Source organism: Oncorhynchus kisutch, linkage group LG13, assembly GCF_002021735.2.
Source record: "Oncorhynchus kisutch isolate 150728-3 linkage group LG13, Okis_V2, whole genome shotgun sequence".
NCBI classification, from domain to species: domain Eukaryota; kingdom Metazoa; phylum Chordata; class Actinopteri; order Salmoniformes; family Salmonidae; genus Oncorhynchus; species Oncorhynchus kisutch.
The window spans coordinates 62,317,476-62,332,238 of NC_034186.2; the positions used below are offsets into that span (position 1 = coordinate 62,317,476).

Sequence of the window (14,763 nt, forward strand, 5' to 3'; positions counted from 1 at the left end):
TTGGGGTAAAGTCTACAGAGCGGTGGCGGGATAAGCCGGAGCATTTGGGAGGGAATTATAGTTGTTGTTTGCGGTAAGTTTGCTATCTTAGCACTTCTTAATTCTGCTTCAGTGTCTTTTTGGGCTGTATGCTTTTACAAATCCGCCAAGGGATCAGGCTAGGGACGTCTGAATAGGGATAAAAAGCAGAGCCAAGACAGTTGCTAACTCAACTGAACATTGGAAAGGAAAAACAAAAACAAACCCTAAATTCAAAATGGTGCCCCCACTTCTCGTCTTAGTCATTTGCTAACTCTTTAAATGTAATGTAGCAGCCCATTAAATCAGATGTCATTTCAACACCTGCGTTAGCAGCATGGAAGGTGTCATTTCAACACCTGCGTTAGCAGCATGGAAGGTGTCATTTCAACACCTGCGTTAGCAGCATGGAAGGTGACATTTCAACACCTGCGTTAGCAGCATGGAAGGTGTCATTTCAACACCTGCGTTAGCAGCATGGAAGGTGTCATTTCAACACCTGCGTTAGCAGCATGGAAGGTGTCATTTCAACACCTGCGTTAGCAGCATGGAAGGTGACATTTCAACACCTGCGTTAGCAGCATGGAAGGTGTCATTTCAACACCTGCGTTAGCAGCATGGAAGGTGACATTTCAACACCTGCGTTAGCAGCATGGAAGGTGTCATTTCAACATCTGCGTTAGCAGCATGGAAGGTGACATTTCAACACCTGCGTTAGCAGCATGGAAGGTGTCATTTCAACACCTGCGTTAGCAGCATGGAAGGTGTCATTTCAACACCTGCGTTAGCAGCATGGAAGGTGTCATTTCAACACCTGCGTTAGCAGCATGGAAGGTGACATTTCAACACCTGCGTTAGCAGCATGGAAGGTGTCATTTCAACACCTGCGTTAGCAGCATGGAAGGTGACATTTCAACACCTGCGTTAGCAGCATGGAAGGTGTCATTTCAACACCTGCGTTAGCAGCATGGAAGGTGTCATTTCAACACCTGCGTTAGCAGCATGGAAGGTGTCATTTCAACACCTGCGTTAGCAGCATGGAAGGTGTCATTTCAACACCTGCGTTAGCAGCATGGAAGGTGACATTTCAACACCTGCGTTAGCAGCATGGAAGGTGACATTTCAACACCTGCGTTAGCAGCATGGAAGGTGTCATTTCAACACCTGCGTTAGCAGCATGGAAGGTGACATTTCAACACCTGCGTTAGCAGCATGGAAGGTGACATTTCAACACCTGCGTTAGCAGCATGGAAGGTGACATTTCAACACCTGCGTTAGCAGCATGGAAGGTGACATTTCAACACCTGCGTTAGCAGCATGGAAGGTGACATTTCAACACCTGCGTTAGCAGCATGGAAGGTGACATTTCAACACCTGCGTTAGCAGCATGGAAGGTGTCATTTCAACACCTGTGTCGGCATCATGGAAGGTGTCATTTCAACACCTGCGTTAGCAGCATGGAAGATGTCATTTCAACACCTGCATTAGCAGCATGGAAGGTGTCATTTCAACACCTGCATTAGCAGCATGGAAGGTGTCATTTCAACACCTGTGTCGGCATCATGGAAGGTGTCATTTCAACACCTGCGTTAGCAGCATGGAAGGTGTCATTTCAACACCTGTGTCGGCATCATGGAAGTTGACATTTCCACCAAAACAATGATCGACATCTACTCCCACAAAGGATTTACCGTTGTCATTAAGACGGCACACTGTTTTTCTTATTTATTAATTTTCAGAGGAGGAGAGACGAGGGACAAACAGAAACAAAGAGACAAACATCAAATGACTACCTCGGGGGGCCGCATCCATACTTCCCACATTCACCACAGAGATTTGCTAACAAGCTCTGACAGAAAATGAGAGTGACAGAGTGGGAGTCAGAGACGGAGAGAGAAAGACAGAGTATTCTTTACATAAATATACCTCCTATACTTTTCTTAATCTCTGTGGAGCCTGTCAAAGCATCATCAGAAAAATCAACTTGATATTGACAGGAGTTCATAAGCACAGAGGGAAGTGACAGGGAGAGAGGGAGTGCTTCCATTACAGTCGAGAGACAGAGTTGATCAGACAAGTAGGAAAAGCGACACCAGGATCAACACACACTGTACCACTAGAGTCCAAGTCCTCTATGGGTATCAGGCACTTCAACAAAGACATAATGACTACTGGACTCAGAGGACTGACATTGTGCTTACATTCAATTCTCAATTGTTATGTTCGTGTGTCTTCAGACTTGTATCTGCCAAGGCCTTTGTAAAGATGAAAGATAATCTTCCATGGCAGTAAACACTAGGATGACGAACAGTGCTGTCCAAATAATGTTAGAACTACGTCCCAGGAAATTAGCACCAATAACTTTACTTATTAACTTATCATTGTGAGCCTTATTTTTTTCAACGACAAAAAAGTATAAACCCAGGTTGACTGATTGACCCCTCCCCACCCTGAAACCAAGCCCAATGTGCCTCACCTTCATCTTCATCATTGGCCGTCACGGTGATAAGGACGAAGCCCACCTCCTTGTCTTCCTCCACGCTCACCTCGTACACCGATTGGGCGAAAGCCGGAGCGTTGTCGTTGACGTCCGTCACAAGGATCCGTACGTAGGCCGTGTCTGTGTGAACCAATGAGAGGGATCTTTACTCAGGACTAACAACCAATTGAAGCATGGACCTAGACAGCAACGCTAATGTATAGTACTCTGACATTAAATTACATTGGCTTGGTCTATGTGGACCAAAGACATTAAAAAGAGAGTACATTACTCTAAGTATTCCACCTGGCAAGAGAAAACAGAAGCAGTAACCATCTAACCTCACAGAACACAGCAGTGTAATACCAACAGGGGCAAAGGGGAGAATAATGTGCATTAGCTAGTCATTTCCGTATGAACTCTAGCGGGACCTTGATGGCTTGAACAAACAGTGTGTTGGTGGGATGATTGTAGCATCACTGCTCTTTTGCTGTACCTCTGTGTGCGAGTCGTTATTGACCCAAAACCCAGATTAGCCATTAGCTCGTTCCATTAGCGCATCGCTAACGACGTCTTAATGAATGAAGTTCATGCTCGAATAACAGGGATAGAGCCAGCTGGTGTGTGTATGTCTGTGTGTGTGTGTTTTGTGTTTCTGTGTGTGTTCCTGTTACTGCCTGGTTAGAAATCGATTGATGTGTTATTGACTGGTTAGGTAATGGGGGGGTTGATGGAGGATAGGGTTGGTAAGGGGACAGAGCTACCTATTATGAGAGAGTATGATACTCAGAGATTCCCTGTCTGGACAGGTGTGCCCGTGTGTGGACTGCAAACATGTGTGTATGCATAGGAGTGTAGGTATGTGAGATACCCACCAGTGTTGGGCTGGCCCTGCTGTCCAGGCCTGGCTGACTCGGAGCTGTCCTGAGACTGGACCTCTATGAGGTAGGAACCTTTCTGCTCACGGTCAAACGAGGCCCGGGTGTGTATGACCCCAGTGTAGGAGTTAATACTGAAGTACTGAGAGTCTCCACTCTCATCCTTCAAGATCACATAGTTTATCTGTAGACAAAGATCGAAACGTTAATGCAATATCAGGACAAAATGACATACAATATTGTGTATCTGTTGAATTATTCTCATTGAAAATCATAAGAAAATCAAGTGATTATGGGAAATGTAGTCATTCGCAATAGAGTCCGCCGGGGTCCTCACCATTCCATGGAGGCCTGAGTCGAGGTCCGTAGCAGAAACCTGGGCCACCGATGTTCCGATCTCTGCCCCCTCTGGAACGGTAGCCTCGTAGGTGGAGGACAGGAAGAAGGGAACGTTGTCGTTTACATCTGGAGAGGGGAGAGACAGGCCAGAGGTCAGGGTTAGGGAGGTGATACAGGCCTTCTATTAAGAGCCTGCTAACAGAGGTCCTACCACACCTATTGTTTTGCCCTCAACAATGCTAATGCTAAGTAGACAAACCCAACTCTTATGTCACTGACTCTCCAGGTTATAAGACTACTCTCTCGGTATCCATAAGATGAGGAACATTTGATTTCCCTAAACGCTCCAAAAAGACAATTATTGACAAAGTCAGACAAGAAGACCCTCTTTTCTTCGCGCTATTAGAACTAGATATTTGTGTTCCCGCCTCCTTCACTGGCGCATGTGGTATGAGTCATCTCTAAACAAGCAGTCATTTTAGCCGCTAGTGTTCTCTGTCGCTAGCTGATTACACCTTCCTCCAACAGGTTTCCAGGGACTACATCTTCCCTGTCATTACCTTTCAATCTCCTCTCTTCCTCCTCTCAGCCACCCTCCTTCATTAACTGAGCTGGAGCTTCAAGCCTGCCTGCTGTCCTCTCTCTCTCTTTTCCTCATAATATCTCAGTTCACTCCAGCACTGTCATGACCAAAGACGAAAAGGTACTGTACATAAAATAATTGCCATTTAATAGACACTTTTATCCAAAGCACCTTACAGTCGTGAGTGTGTACATTTTAGATAAAGGTGGTCCTGGGAATTGAACCCACAACCCTGGCAGTGCAAGTGCCCTGCTCTACCAACTGAGCTATAGAGGACCACAATTGCTTCCATGAGTTGCATGCCTCATAGTCTTACAAGAGTAAATGTATCCAGTGTTTCACGACAGTATACACACTGTTAAAATCTTAAAATGCCTCCTACCTGTAACATTGACGTAGACGGTAGTAAAAGAGGCCAGTGGAACAGCAGCTACGTTCTGCACTCTGACCCTTAGTGTGAAGAAGCGCGTGGTCTCATAGTCCAGAGGCTCAGCCACCAGTATGGATGCAGAGCCATCAGCCCTGTTGGGTTTGATGTAGAAGCGGACAGGCATGTTGGTCTCTGGGACCTGACCCTCCTCAAGGTTATAGGTCACTCTAGGGTCACCCAGCGGTGAAGTGGCCTTGATCGTCTGGAGGAGAGGAAGCAGGATATGACATCATTAGTGATAGGATAGGGAGGTGGATATATATGCAAGTGTATATGAATGTCTGAACAGAGTGAATGTGTGTGTGTGTGTGTGCGTGTGTTTATATGAATGGCTGAACAGAGTGAATGTGTGTGTGTGTTTATATGAATGTCTGAACAGAGTGAGTGTGTTCTTTTGTCTGTGCAGGTTCATTTGAGTACCAGTGTGTGTTCCTGAGGTACAACACAGAAAACTTTGAGAAACCTGCTTGGGCATGCTGTAATGTCCGATAGATTATTATTATTATTATTTTTATCTTGGAGGGGAATTTCTGAAAAAGAACCAAGGACTAACAAAAGGAGCAGGCTTTGGCCAAAGCTCCCTAAAGATAATTAGCATTATTAGTGAGCGGACCACTCTAAAATCAGCACAGCCATCTCCCTACTGCTGACTCCACCTCAGGAATACATTGGAGACACTCCAAGCTTAATCCATCAAAGTTCCTATTGAACTGATATTAACACTTTTTGGAGACACTTTCCACTGGAAAATCAGCTCCAGACTATCCGGTTCTAAATGAAGGCTGCAGGGTTTTCACAACGCTCCCACTCTCTCTTTTCCAGGAACCGTGGCAGAGAAAACCAAAGTGACAGGAAATGATACGGGGAAGTATATCGCTGCCGCGCATACCTGGGTACAGAGGGAGCCCATCAATGGGATTTCACAGACATGGTGTCACACTAATTGATGCCCCCCCCTTCCTGTTTATACCAGTATGGAGGTCAGGTGTGAGAATGTTTTCTTTCCCTCTCTGTATGAAACATATGGGGCGGTTGGAAGGACGGCAACCTACACTCACAGGGACAACAGGCAGGATTCTCATTGTTCTGAGGACTCCATTATGGGTCACAGCTGCACGCTGTCTGGCACCAAATCATTTGTTACTTCAAGGGTTCCTCCAAACAAACTCCATAAATGGGAGCATGTATTACATAGATGATAGTATGTTCAAGTGTGTTCAATAATTCCTAGTTCTAACTCTTGTCCAAACATGTCAACATAATGGTCCAAACTATCTACGGACGTGTTTGGACTGCACTTTTCTAATGGCTTGAGTAGGAATGTGTGAGGAGAGAGGCAACCTCTTTAACCAAGGGCAAGGATACTCGTGAACCCTGAGAAATGTTGAAGAGCGGTGTTATTCGGAATCAAACTGTGTGTGCCTGACTGTGTATGTGTGTGCAGGTGAATGTGTGTGTTGGTGTGTTCCTGTGCAGTACCCTGCAGCAGAATGGTCTGACCTATAAAAGCAGGAAGCACGTGGAGCTTTTAAGACCCATGTTCTCTTCGCCACTTGTCCTGCCACAATGCTGTGTTTGTGACTGTATGTGTGTGTGCTCTGTGTATGTAACTGTTTGTGTGGCCGTTCGGTGTGTGTGTGTGTATACAGACTAGAGCTTTTAAGGCCCACGTTGTCCTTTCACTGCCACACAGCCACAGTCACAACCTTGACAGGGAAGGATTACATTAACCATGGCCGAATGAACCTCACTTCACCACTCATTCTGCTTCGATCCAGCTGAGGCTCTACACATACACACACACACACACACACACACACACACACACACACACACACACACACACACACACACACACACACACACACACACACACACACACACACACACACACACACACACACACATACACACCCATTAACTCCTAAACTTCACCATATCTACACTGGAGAACAGTATTCTGACATGGCTGTCTACATTTGCAAATCGTCCATTTAGGAAGCATAGGAACGTGAGATTACAGCAGAGAGAGTTATAATGGAATGGTAGCCTTTGACTCCATGTCTGGCAAACAAAGGCATTCAATCTTCTCATTGACTGACTGGGGTGTAACCAGGCACTGTTCTTGGACTCCAACCAACAATGGAAAATCTAAATGGCACCGGATAGATTTGAACTTTTCAAGTGATTATCTGGACATGCTAGACTGCACTGTGAGCCATTGTCTGAAAAAAAACAATCCTGGAAGCACAACAAAACCAAAATAATAATTCATTATGTGTCGAGAAACACCAAAAGCCATTGTTACCCATTATGAAATTGCAATAACATAAGAGGAAAAGCATTGGAAGGGAGAACATTGAAAGTAGCATGGTTGTATTGTATGTCCATGACTCACTATACTTGGTTAGAGCTAAAGAGATAGAATGAGAGAGTCAGGGAGAACATTGAAAGTAGCATGGTTGTATTGTATGTCCATGACTCACTATACTTGGTTAGAGCTAAAGAGATAGAATGAGAGAGTCAGGGAGAACATTGAAAGTAGCATGGTTGTATTGTATGTCCATGACTCACTATACTTGGTTAGAGCTAAAGAGATAGAATGAGAGAGTCAGGGAGAACATTGAAAGTAGCATGGTTGTATTGTATGTCCATGACTCACTATACTTGGTTAGAGCTAAAGAGATAGAATGAGTCAGGGAGAACATTGAAAGTAGCATTGTTGTATTGTATGTCCATGACTCACTATACTTGGTTAGAGCTAAAGAGATAGAATGAGAGAGTCAGGGAGAACATTGAAAGTAGCATGGTTGTATTGTATGTCCATGACTCACTATACTTGGTTAGAGCTAAAGAGATAGAATGAGAGAGTCAGGGAGAACACCTGAAGATAACGCAACAGCGGAAAGCTCTCAGACTTTCCTTTCCGACTCAGTGGAGGAGGGCGCTCTCTCTATCCCTCCAGTAGCGAGCTAGTACGTTAGCGAGACCTCTAGACGTACAGAGGTGCCCCTGTGGACCCCCAACTTCCCACCCACCTCAGCTTCTCACTAAAAAATAATTCACTTTTATGCTTCAAAAGCCTTGTTGTGTTGAAATATTCATGCCAGCATGAGTTTTGCTTCAATAATTAATTTTGATTATCTGCTGAGAAAATACAAAAACTTGTCCAACCTCTTGTATTCCACCTTATTACGCACTGGGCCTCCCCTCCCCGGTTTACGGGGGCGAGCCCTGGAACAGGAGCATGATGGGAATGATACCCCATTATCTCGCCGACGTGCTAAAGAACAAGGCCCCTTAATTACTTCCTCAAGGTTGCAATTACCGCGTTTGGAAATTCGCTAATTATCGTTCCTTGAGATAATTCCACAATGAGATGCTTGATATTTAAAATTTTAATTAGGGAGATGGAGATATAGATAGATGGATGGAGGAGGGAGGCGAGAGGGAAAGAGAGAAAAAAGAGATAGGGTAGATGAATAAAGGCACTCGGTAGCACAACAAGGCAGCTCAGGGATGCTAATGAATGCATTATACTGTTTAACAAGCCTAATTTGTATTTAGAGTTCTAAGGATGAATTACTGTGAAGGCTCCCAAAGCACAGAACAGATTTTAACAGTCGGTTGCTGCAGTTACTCCACACCAGGGAGTAAATACTGTACTTAGAGTGGAGCGAGAGAGAGATAGAGAGAGAGGAAAAAACTCAGTGTAATTGTTGTGAAGTGCTTTGTTGTTCAAGTTATACTAGTACAGAGAGACATTGTAGAGTGTGAGAGGGAGAGAAAGAGAGAGGGAGAGTGTAGATAAAGACAGTTTGTAAATGAATAGAGAGAGAGCAGAAGAAAAAAAGAGAGAAAGTGAACAAGTTCTCTGGCTAATAACGATTCTCCACTAACGGTTGGAAGTGTTGAAAGTTTTCTCCATTAAAAGGCCAGCGACTACCATGGTAACTCCCGGCAGCCGTTATCTTGAAAGCTTTTATAGGAGGCAATATTATTTGTCCATCCAATCAGAGGCTGCCGTTAACCACCATTAGTAAACCTATTGAGCCCACCACACTACAGAGACTATAGTGGACCATTACACCAACTTACGGAGCTTCCTGAAAGAGTTTGGAAGAGGGAGGGGGAGAGGGGGGGGGCGAGACAGACGAGAGAAGAGAGGAAAGATAAAAAGAAAGAAGCTGAGAGAAATCAATGAAGGAAAGGGCTGAGAGTAGAAGAGCACTACCCTTTCATACAGGGCTCGGTGATCTCTAGGGAAAGTGGTGTGTGTTCTTCTATTAGCTAAGACATATGAGACCACATGCAGAGCGCCATTGGGACTGGCCTCTTTGGCACATGCACAGTCACTGCACAAGAGACAGAGTAGACAGTAATAGTTTACCTTTATGGGGTCAATGTGGCCATTAATAAAGTTGTCATGAATGGTAACTAGGCCATAATGCATCCATGAACAACATTATAAAGGGCTCATAAGTTTGACCATAAGATGTCAACATGCAGCCAACATTTACTAGAATCATCTTCCATATGTTCATGTTCATAAGAATGTGCTCAAGACCATCTGAATTCAATAAGTCAACAATTCACAAGAAACTCAATTTCTCACATTTCAGTTCAGAGGTGCCTAGCATGTCTTCTCAATGGCACAATGCAAAAAGCCTAAAGCTGAGGCAGCACGGACTTAGCTCTAATGAGAAATCATCTCATTACACATCAATGGTGTCTGGGGGGCTAAGCGGATCAGAGACGTAGCCTAGCTTAGCCTAGCCTAGCCTAGCCTAGTGTAGCATTAGCTCCACTGCTGTCAAGCTAAATGGTTGGCCTTGAGCATGTTTTGGTGTAGAGAAAGGGTTGTGTTCGTGTTCCGTCGTCAACCTTTCACCTGCTTCATATTCCTTGTGTATTGCAGTGGGTGACTTCTGGTATGTATGTATGTTTAGCATATCAAAGAATTGTGTCAGATCTATCTTTGACAGGCTGCACCCCCCAATGAATAAGCCCAGGGTATGTAAACAACAAGGCACTCTCCTCATGCTCCATCACTCCACTTCAAAAAGAGATGGACCCAAAACAACCCCCACACATCCTCAACAACAAAAAAGAGGCCTGAGGAGGAAAGTGCGTTGACAGTGCTGATGAGACAAAAGCAACCATCCTACTGGCTCTCCACAGGAGAAGGGCCTCATTGATATGGAGATTTCTCCCTGCATCCGTGTCTCTCATCCCTGGCAACAATGTAATTAACAGATCATATTAGCCCTGCTAAATTTAAAACAACTATCTACATAGCCGCAATAATGCCGCCTCGGTGTCGGGATGAACCAACGAAGAGGAGAGGAAGGGGGTGGAGGTGGGGGGAAAAAATAGTCTTGGCCATCGACCAACCGGTTCCAGAGAGGGGTTCAAGAGAGACATGGAGAGACAGAGAGAGAAAGAAAGAGAGAGAAAGAAAGAGAGAGAGAGAGAGAGAGAGAGAGAGATAAGGAGAGAAAGACTGAGAGGGAGACCTGAAGGTCATCTGGCTATCGACCAACAGGTTCCAGAGAGAGAAACTGTGAAAGAGAGAGAATGAGAGAATGTGACACAGCCTTTACTCTTTTCCAATTCCACGGAACAACCACTTTGAGGGAGACGTCTGTGTTAAAATATGTAAAGAGCCTCTAGTGGATTAGAGTGGCATTCATTTACTACTCTCTCTCTCTCCCTCTCTCCCTCTCTCTCTCTCTCTCTCTCTCTCCCTCTCTCTTTCTCCCAGTGAAGCTGTGGGGATGCGAGCTGAGCTGTCAGGAGATGAATACAGTAATTAAGCGTCTCTCTCAGTCCGAGGCAAAAAGAGACCATTGTAGAGTCTTAACAGGGTGTATCATTTTATCATCTTTCTTCTCCTTGCTGCCTTTGTCTCCCGTGTCAACGTTGACACAGATACCGGGTGGCTCGTTGTGTTTCTGCCATCTCCTGCCATAGAGGGATCAATTCTAATTCGGTGTTGTCAAAAAAAGGGGCCCGGGAGCATATTTAAAAACAGGTTATCAAAAACGACAAGCGAAGCAAAGCGAGTGAATGAACATGATTTTGGCGAAAGTAGCGTCAATACGTCCCGCGCCTTCTCCTTTTCAAAAACTGACTCACTACTATTAAAGGAAACACTATCCGGGGAAATCTTCTAACATTACATTTAACATTTGTAGCATACTTTTGAATCGTGTGCAAAATGAAGATGGGCATAGATGGCAGCAGGGGTAAGATGGAAGAGGAGAAGCACTGGGAGGGAGGCGGCGGGGGTAAGATGGAAGAGGAGAAGCACTGGGAGGGAGGCGGCGGGGGTAAGATGGAAGAGGAGAAGCACTGAGAGGGAGGCGGCGGGGGTAAGATGGAAGAGGAGAAGCACTGGGAGGGAGGTGGCGGGGGTAAGATGGAAGAGGAGAAGCACTGGGAGGGAGGTGGCGGGGGTAAGATGGAAGAGGAGAAGCACTGGGAGGGAGGAGGCGGGGGTAAGATGGAAGAGGAGAAGCACTGGGAGGGAGGTGGCGGGGGCAAGATGGAAGAGGAGAAGCACTGGGAGGGAGGTGGCGGGGGTAAGATGGAAGAGGAGAAGCACTGGGAGGGAGGAGGCGGGGGTAAGATGGAAGAGGAGAAGCACTGGGAGGGAGGCGGCGGGGGTAAGATGGAAGAGGAGAAGCACTGGGAGGGAGGTGGCGGGGGTAAGATGGAAGAGGAGAAGCACTGGAGGGAGGTGGCGGGGGTAAGATGGAAGAGGAGAAGCACTGGGAGGGAGGTGGCGGGGGTAAGATGGAAGAGGAGAAGCACTGGGAGGGAGGCGGCGGGGGTAAGATGGAAGAGGAGAAGCACTGGGAGGGAGGCGGCGGGGGTAAGATGGAAGAGGAGAAGCACTGGGAGGGAGGTGGCGGGGGTAAGATGGAAGAGGAGAAGCACTGGGAGGGAGGTGGCGGGGGTAAGATGGAAGAGGAGAAGCACTGGAGGGAGGCGGCGAGGGTAAGATGGAAGAGGAGAAGCACTGGGAGGGAGGTGGCGGGGGTAAGATGGAAGAGGAGAAGCACTGGGAGGGAGGTGGCGGGGGTAAGATGGAAGAGGAGAAGCACTGGGAGGGAGGCGGCGAGGGTAAGATGGAAGAGGAGAAGCACTGGGAGGGAGGCGGCGGGGGTAAGATGGAAGAGGAGAAGCACTGGGAGGGAGGCGGCGAGGGTAAGATGGAAGAGGAGAAGCACTGGGAGGGAGGCGGCGGGGGTAAGATGGAAGAGGAGAAGCACTGGGAGGGAGGCGGCGGGGTAAGATGGAAGAGGAGAAGCACTGGGAGGGAGGTGGCGGGTGTAAGATGGAAGAGGAGAAGCACTGGGAGGGAGGCGGCGGGGGTAAGATGGAAGAGGAGAAGCACTTTGCAGGAGGCGGCGGGGGTAAGATGGAAGAGGAGAAGCACTGGGAGGGAGGCGGCGGGGGTAAGATGGAAGAGGAGAAGCACTTTGCAGGGAGGCGGCGGGGGTAAGATGGAAGAGGAGAAGCACTGGGAGGGAGGCGGCGGGGGTAAGATGGAAGAGGAGAAGCACTTTGCAGGGAGGCGGCGGGGGTAAGATGGAAGAGGAGAAGCACTGGGAGGGAGGCGGCGGGGGTAAGATGGAAGAGGAGAAGCACTGGGAGGGAGGCGGCGGGGGTAAGATGGAAGAGGAGAAGCACTGGGAGGGAGGCGGCGGGGGTAAGATGGAAGAGGAGAAGCACTGGGGAGGGAGGCGGCGGGGGTAAGATGGAAGAGGAGAAGCACTGGGAGGGAGGTGGCGGGGGTAAGATGGAAGAGGAGAAGCACTGGGAGGGAGGCGGCGAGGGTAAGATGGAAGAGGAGAAGCACTGGGAGGGAGGTGGCGAGGGTAAGATGGAAGAGGAGAAGCACTGGGAGGGAGGCGGCGGGGGTAAGATGGAAGAGGAGAAGCACTGGGAGGGAGGCGGCGGGGGTAAGATGGAAGAGGAGAAGCACTGGGAGGGAGGTGGCGGGGGTAAGATGGAAGAGGAGAAGCACTGGGAGGGAGGCGGCGAGGGTAAGATGGAAGAGGAGAAGCACTGGGAGGGAGGTGGCGAGGGTAAGATGGAAGAGGAGAAGCTCTGGGAGGGAGGTGGCGGGGGTAAGATGGAAGAGGAGAAGCTCTGGGAGGGAGGTGGCGGGGGTAAGATGGAAGAGGAGAAGCACTGGGAGGGAGGCGGCGGGGGTAAGATGGAAGAGGAGAAGCACTGGGAGGGAGGCGGCGAGGGTAAGATGGAAGAGGAGAAGCACTGGGAGGGAGGTGGCGGGGGTAAGATGGAAGAGGAGAAGCACTGGGAGGGAGGCGGCGGGGGTAAGATGGAAGAGGAGAAGCACTGGGAGGGAGGTGGCGGGGGTAAGATGGAAGAGGAGAAGCACTGGGAGGGAGGCGGCGAGGGTAAGATGGAAGAGGAGAAGCACTGGGAGGGAGGTGGCGAGGGTAAGATGGAAGAGGAGAAGCACTGGGAGGGAGGTGGCGGGGTAAGATGGAAGAGGAGAAGCACTGGGAGGGAGGCGGCGGGGGTAAGATGGAAGAGGAGAAGCACTGGGAGGGAGGCGGCGAGGGTAAGATGGAAGAGGAGAAGCACTGGGAGGGAGGTGGCGGGGGTAAGATGGAAGAGGAGAAGCACTGGGAGGGAGGCGGCGGGGGTAAGATGGAAGAGGAGAAGCACTTTGCAGGGAGGCGGCGGGGGTAAGATGGAAGAGGAGAAGCACTGGGAGGGAGGCGGCGGGGGTAAGATGGAAGAGGAGAAGCTCTTTGCAGGGAGGCGGCGGGGTTAAGATGGAAGAGGAGAAGCACTGGGAGGGAGGCGGCGGGGGTAAGATGGAAGAGGAGAAGCACTGGGAGGGAGGTGGCGGGGGTAAGATGGAAGAGGAGAAGCACTGGGAGGGAGGTGGCGGGGGTAAGATGGAAGAGGAGAAGCACTGGGAGGGAGGCGGCGAGGGTAAGATGGAAGAGGAGAAGCACTGGGAGGGAGGTGGCGGGGGGTAAGATGGAAGAGGAGAAGCACTGGGAGGGAGGTGGCGGGGGGTAAGATGGAAGAGGAGAAGCACTGGGAGGGAGGTGGGCGGGGTAAGATGGAAGAGGAGAAGCACTGGGAGGGAGGCGGCGAGGGTAAGATGGAAGAGGAGAAGCACTGGGAGGGAGGCGGCGGGGGTAAGATGGAAGAGGAGAAGCACTGGGAGGGAGGCGGCGAGGGTAGATGGAAGAGGAGAAGCACTGGGAGGGAGGCGGCGGGGGTAAGATGGAAGAGGAGAAGCACTGGGAGGGAGGCGGCGGGGGTAAGATGGAAGAGGAGAAGCACTGGGAGGGAGGTGGCGGGGGTAAGATGGAAGAGGAGAAGCACTGGGAGGGAGGCGGCGGGGGTAAGATGGAAGAGGAGAAGCACTTTGCAGGGAGGCGGCGGGGGTAAGATGGAAGAGGAGAAGCACTGGGAGGGAGGCGGCGGGGGTAAGATGGAAGAGGAGAAGCACTTTGCAGGGAGGAGGCGGGGGTAAGATGGAAGAGGAGAAGCACTGGGAGGGAGGCGGCGGGGGTAAGATGGAAGAGGAGAAGCACTGGGAGGGAGGCGGCGGGGGTAAGATGGAAGAGGAGAAGCACTGGGAGGGAGGCGGCGGGGTAAGATGGAAGAGGAGAAGCACTGGGACGGAGGCGGCAGGGGTAAGATGGAAGAGGAGAAGCACTTTGCAGGGAGAGGGCGGGGGTAAGATGGAAGAGGAGAAGCACTGGGAGGGAGGCGGCGGGGGTAGATGGAAGAGAAGAAGCACTGGGAGGGAGGCGGCGGGGGTAAGATGGAAGAGGAGAAGCACTGAGAGGGAGGCGGCGGGGGTAAGATGGAAGAGGAGAAGCAACTGGGAGGGAGGTGGCGGGGGTAAGATGGAAGAGGAGAAGCACTGGGAGGGAGGTGGCGGGGGTAAGAGTGGAGAGGAGAAGCACTGGAGGGAGGAGGCGGGGGTAAGATGGAAGAGGAGAAGCACTTTGCAGGGAGAGGGCGGGGGTAA

General features: G+C 49.3%; 1 protein-coding gene across 1 annotated transcript in view; it reads right to left on the reverse strand.

Moving 5' to 3' along the window:
• Positions 1-14,763, reverse strand: part of si:dkey-22o22.2 (neural-cadherin) — a 134,054-nt gene that overhangs the window by 25,713 nt on the left and 93,578 nt on the right. The window contains exons 13-16 of the mRNA XM_031786841.1: positions 4,680-4,929; positions 3,713-3,840; positions 3,373-3,559; positions 2,495-2,638 (exon numbers count right to left, since the gene is read on the reverse strand). Of these exons, the coding sequence (XP_031642701.1) occupies positions 2,495-2,638; positions 3,373-3,559; positions 3,713-3,840; positions 4,680-4,929 (709 nt within the window). The remainder of the gene's footprint in view (positions 1-2,494; positions 2,639-3,372; positions 3,560-3,712; positions 3,841-4,679; positions 4,930-14,763) is intronic.